The sequence below is a fragment of the Gossypium hirsutum genome, chromosome A04 (assembly GCF_007990345.1).
Source record: "Gossypium hirsutum isolate 1008001.06 chromosome A04, Gossypium_hirsutum_v2.1, whole genome shotgun sequence".
Classification (NCBI taxonomy): domain Eukaryota; kingdom Viridiplantae; phylum Streptophyta; class Magnoliopsida; order Malvales; family Malvaceae; genus Gossypium; species Gossypium hirsutum.
In genome coordinates, this window is record NC_053427.1 from 77,022,994 (window position 1) to 77,028,993 (window position 6,000).

At 29.2% G+C, this 6,000-nt stretch overlaps 1 protein-coding gene across 1 annotated transcript; it reads left to right on the top strand.

The window, feature by feature from the left end:
- The first annotated feature begins 994 nt into the window (after positions 1–994).
- LOC107948585 (GDSL esterase/lipase CPRD49) lies at positions 995–5,598 on the top strand. Its single transcript, XM_016883194.2, has 5 exons — positions 995–1,261; positions 4,065–4,142; positions 4,276–4,416; positions 4,876–5,090; positions 5,227–5,598. Exons 1-5 carry the CDS (start codon positions 1,151–1,153, stop codon positions 5,399–5,401), a joined length of 720 nt encoding a protein of 239 aa, XP_016738683.1. The 5' UTR covers positions 995–1,150; the 3' UTR covers positions 5,402–5,598.
- The last annotated feature ends 402 nt before the right edge of the window (positions 5,599–6,000 follow it).

Sequence of the window (6,000 nt, forward strand, 5' to 3'; positions counted from 1 at the left end):
ACTTACCGAAAAAGAGCTCATCTATAGATAATTTTATTTTTATATAAAAATTAACTTCAATCAAGCTTAATATTATTATATTGATAATAAATTTTATTTTTATTTTTAAAAATATTTAAAATATTATATTTTTTTAATATTATTAAACATAATATTTAATTATTTATATTTAGTCATATAATAAATTATTAATATAATTTATTATTTTAATAAATTATTTAATATTTCAATTTTATTTTAATAATAAATTTTAAAAATAATAATTTTAAATAATAGTATTCACATATTTTTTTAAAATATTCAATATTAATATATTAATAATAAATATTTATTACAATTATAAATATATTAATAATAAATGTTGTGTAGTATAAAAGTTAAAATATGTCATAAGTCACAGATTTGTAATTTAGTCATTGTACTTTTATTTTTAAGAATTTAGTCCCTTTACTCTTCAAATTTGAAAATCAAGTCCAATTGTTGAAATCATTAATTTTTTTATCAATTTTGTTGATGTCACATTTTTAAATAAAAAATACTCACTTAGTAGTCGTGTAATTAAGAAATGACGTTATAATGAATCTGAATTTAACATAATATTTTTAATATATGCAAAAACAATGCAAAATATAAAATTATAGATAAAAATAAATTCAATTAAACAATGAAAAAAATAAGAAAATATCAAATGTATGTTTGTTTAATTGGAAATAAATCTTATGAAATATTTTTAAGAAATCTATCAAACAACAGAAAATATTTTACACAGATTTATCTAAACACTAGAAAATATTAACTTTTCTAAAAAAATAAATTATTTTCTGAAAATCATTTTCAATGAAACAAATAGAGCCTTATATTTGAATTTGACTCTTCTTCGTTTGATACTTATTTTTTATTTTTCAAAAAAAGTTATATTAAGCAAAATTAAAAGAAAGTGAAAATCTTTCAAAAAATATATATATAAATATTATATTAACCCAAAAATTGTCTTAATGAACTCCTCCATTGAAGTGAAAATATACAAAGTAATATAAAAACATTATCACGTAGAAGTCACTACTTTTGTCTGAAACAACACACACCAAGAACGAGAGAAGGCCTTCAAAAAACAAAAAACAAAAAAAAAAAAACAATTAGAACATCAAACATGATTGGTCCAGGCAGACCTCTCTTCGTCCTCTTTGGATCTTCCATCGTTCAGTTTAGTTACAGCAACGAAGGTTGGGGTGCAATTCTTGCTCATGCATATGCTCGCAAGGTATTTCCTTTCATCTTATTCTTCTTTGCATTTATTGTTTTCTGGGTTAATATTAGCACAGCCCAGATTTCATATCAGCTTTAAAAAGCTCTAGATTTTGGTGATTTCTTTGTTTGTAGCAGTTATCAGCTGTTTTGGGTTTCTCCTTTGATGAACAGAGAAGAGATTCACACTTTTTTTTTTTCTTAGTAGTGGGATTCAGGTTGCTTTTTCTCAAATCTTTTTAGGAAGAAGATTATTCATATGGATTCCAATTAGCATCTCTCTTTTTTTCTTTCTTTTCTGATTGCTTTTTCCTGCTAGTCTGATTTCAAAATGGATAAATTGTTATGAAAAAGCTGATGGAGCCAAGTTAACCAATTCTATCCATATAAAATGGATTGGTGAAGTAAAAGTTGGCCCATTTGTAGATAATTTAGCAACCTTTTGTTGGGGGTCCATTTTACCTTTTGGAAAGAGAAGGAAAAACTACCGGATGGTCATTTTACTTTCATTGTCTACTTTTAAGCATCCTCCTCATTCTAACCTCATTGCCCTTTTCTAACTTGAAAAAGAAAGGGTAACTATCCCAGACATAAAACTAGTTGATTTCGTTATCTTTACATTTTCATTTTAGTCACTTAACTTTTAAATCGTTTTTACTTTGGTCATAAAAAAATCATTTTTTAAGTATTGATGATAAAAACGCATACAGAATAGGATTGCAAGTTTATCTAAGTTGCAAATTTGACTTAAAGCTTTAGACAAATGTGAAAAATTGAAATTTGTCAAAACCAGAAACGTATACTAACCAAGTTAGATCTAAGTAAAATAAAAGGGCAACAAATAAAAACTAAATGATCAAGTAAGAAAGAACAAGTAAACCGAATTGAAAACTTAGGGTTCTTGAAAGTCCAAGTCAGTTTGAAAAAGAAAACTTGTTCTTAATGAATTTAGATCAAGTCAAGACTCTCAATTAATAGAAAACAATAGGTTTGAACAAAATTGAAAAAATAATGATTAAAATAAAATGAAATCAAAAGAAAAGAGGAGAAAGTAGTTTAGCCAACCAAGAACAACAAAGATCTAATTATTTAAATATGTTTTGGGTCGTTCTTGATTGAGAATAAACTGTCAAATTGAGACATAAACAAAAGAAGCAAAACAAATTAGCAATTGAATTAAATTGAATGAAAAAGAAACCTAGAAGTAAAGAAAGAGAGGGATGGCTAAAAGAGTGTCAAAGAAAGACTAAATTAGGGTTTCTTGAGTTAAAAGAAATTGTTCTCGAACTTCAAGGAAGCCCCCCCAGCATATCGAAAAATAAAAGAATCAAACAATTTATTAGAATGAAGAATTAAGTAAAATAAAAATTGTTTTGATAACAAAAGAATTCAAAACAACAATAAAAGAAAAGAACTCCTATTTTTGAATGATTCTTGATAAACTAAGATGAGAGAAAAGAAAACTTAAAAGAGAAATTATTGAATGATTGAATGAATAAAGCGGAGTATATCCTATTTATAGCCTCTCAAACATTAATTAAGATGTGATAAGTATACAAACTAATCATGACAACTCATCAACTAACAAAAAAAATGTCGAAGTGTGAAAATATGGCAGGAAATTCAGCCAAGGGGTCAATTGGGCTCCCTGGGTCGAATTTTTACAAAGTGATTCATTTATTTAATAAAACTTAGACAGAAAAATTAAAAGTTTTACAAATTAGGTCACTTTCACAATTTGGTTATTCAACTGAGTCCTTCTTCAAACTTTATATTGGGTTTGTCGATATCCCAATGGGCCAATTTTCAAGAAGTTGGACTTGTGATTTGTTCGCTCCTTAAATTGGCTCATTCAAGCTCGTAAGTGTAATTCACCGTGCACCGACTTCGATAATTGATTTCTTGGGCCAATAATTCCAAGATTTCAAATTTTGATTTTCTTGATTCTAGAAATCTTCCAAAACAACAAAATTGGACCAAGATTCAATTTCTTAATTTTCTTGAAAACAATAAAGTGAATCTTGATTTTCCTTTTGCTCGTATGCACGTCTAGGGCCTTTGTAATGAAGTATGGTATGGTTTCATTTGAATTTGCTTTGATTTTTTTACCTTTAACCTCGTTATTGGGCCTTAAGGTAGTGTGAGCCTAACATGTCCATAGGCCTGAAATTGAGCATTGAGCCTCGCATCAATTTATCAAAGTTAAAAATAAAAAAGTATTAAGGATTTAAGTGAAAAAACAATAAAAACTAAAATAATGTATTATTTTTTTTTCAAATTGTATTTGTTTATCCCCTGTTAAAAGTTCTATTTTTTACAAAATTAATTTTATCAAATTAAATAATATTGAAAAAATAAAGAAAATTTGAACTTTCAGTAAAGGGGTAAACAAGTACAAATTGACAATTTATACATTATTTTAATTTCTACCACTTTTTCAGCTTAATCTTTAAGGCTTTTTACTTCGACCAATACTTTAAAAAATATTTTTTTGGGTGAATAAAATAAAAGTGAGCTAGAAGTTGAGTAATTAAAATAAAGTGCAAATATGTGGCGTGTACAGTCAACAAATACTAAAGATTTAATGTCTAGGTAACTAAAATGAAAAGGCCTAAAAGTTAAGTGATGAAATTGCAAAAATTTCTTTTTAAGTGAGCTAAATGAAAGCAGCCTAAAATTTTGAGTGTCCAACCGGATGGTTTACCCAAAAAGAAAACCCATTATTTGCATAAGAAAATGTAGATGAACAAGATCAATTTGAATAGAGATCTAAGCACACATAAATTGCATTATTTGGTGCTTTGTTTTAATGGTGATAGGCAGACATAATACTGCGAGGATACGCAGGGTGGAACTCGAGGCGTGCTTTGGAAGTTCTAGATAAAGTTTTCCCCAAGGTATCGTAAGTTTTATTGGAGTTTATCTTTAACCCTTTTATTCTCAAAGGCATGCCACATAAAAAATAAATAAATAAAAGCTTTATTTTAAATTATTTGATGTTTCTTATTTTTCTCAATTATATGAATGGAGGATGCTGCTGTACAACCTTCATTAGTGATAGTTTATTTTGGTGGCAATGACTCAATTAAACCCCACGCATCTGGCCTTGGTCCCCATGTACCTCTTCCAGAATATGTTGAGAACATGAAGAAGATTGCTATGCATCTCAAGGTACATTATTATTACAAGTAAAATTCCTTGGAATATGATTTCCTTATCTGAATTCTGATATCTACTGACTACTAAGCTTTCCACTGCTTTCAATTGGATCTGTCACTTGGTTTGGTTTTGGATGGGGATTACTTCGGGTTTTACAGTCATTTCAGATTTGAATCATTTTGTATTCCGATCTTTCAAGTTTATTTGGGTTGGATTTTTTCGAGTTGCTCGTTCGAGTCATATTTCAAGTTTAGGTTGGATTAATTGAACTTTTTATGATTAAATTTGAAGTTGAATTTGATTCAAACTAATCAGATTGAGTTTTGGTGTTCAAGTCAGAACGGATGGGTCTAGTTCTAATCCTTCTCTTTTTATGTTTCTTAATTACCTAACTAAACTATGAAACCTGAAGATTGATAGTTAATCTGGTATAAAACCATGGCACTGTGTCACGTATCATTTGATCATCAGGGCCTATCGGAGAACACTCATGTAATGTTCCTTAGCACTCCACCAGTGAATGAGGAACAAATACTAGAAACCATTGGTATACGCGGTCGAACCAATGAAGGTAGCCTGATTTATTCCGAAGCTTGTTTAAAACTATGCCAAGAAGTGGATATAAAATGTATTGATCTTTGGACTGCAATCCAGCAAAGAGATGACTGGAAGACAGTTTGCTTTAAGTAAGTTTACTTTTATTCCAATAAAAAAAAGAAAAGAATTCCTTATTTTGAATAGGATTTGAAGATTTCATTATGTGTTTAAGTGATTCCATTGAAACATGGGATGTTGATCAAATGTTGGTTCCTCTGATTATAGGGATGGCATCCATCTATCCTCCGAGGGAAGCAAGATAGTGAGTGAAGAAATATTGAAAGCCCTGGCAGAGGAACCAAGTTTATGCTGGAGATCATTGCCGACTGAATTTGATGAAGATTCAGTCAATGATCCTGTCGGTGAAGATGGGAAGAACATTAACATTTCAAACCTGTAGTTTTCCACCATGTGCCAAATGGGAATAATTCCCTTAAGCCCTTATCAAGTTTGGTTGCCTTTTTCTTTTTCCTATAATGCTTGACTTTATAGAGAAACATATGATTGCAGAGAGGTCTTCCTAGTATCTCTTCCATGCAATATTAAACTGGAATTGTAAGTAGGCCACTGGATGGAAATCAAATGAAATTCCTAGTATCTCCAGCCCTGCAATGTCTCCCTCCAAAATAATAGAAATCAGACCTTGAAATCGAGGGAGTAAACACAGGCAATTCCTCAGAAAATTAGATAAGAGACAAGTAGAGATAGCTGAAACTTACAAAGGCAAGATAATACACAAAGGTCAATACAATCACAACTGATAAGGTTAAAATGGGGATTTCAAACAGTATACACTCATTTGTACAAATATTTACCCCAGAAGAGATTGCAGAGCTGGACCTTAGTTCATATTTTAAATAAATCCAATTTTTTTACTTTTAAGTCAATTTTCAAGTTTAATGTTTTTGTCCAAAGTATCTTAAATTTTAGTCGGGCTTGGATTGAATGAGTAATCTGACTTTTGAAATGGTTTAATCCTATCATGTTTTACAATAATTA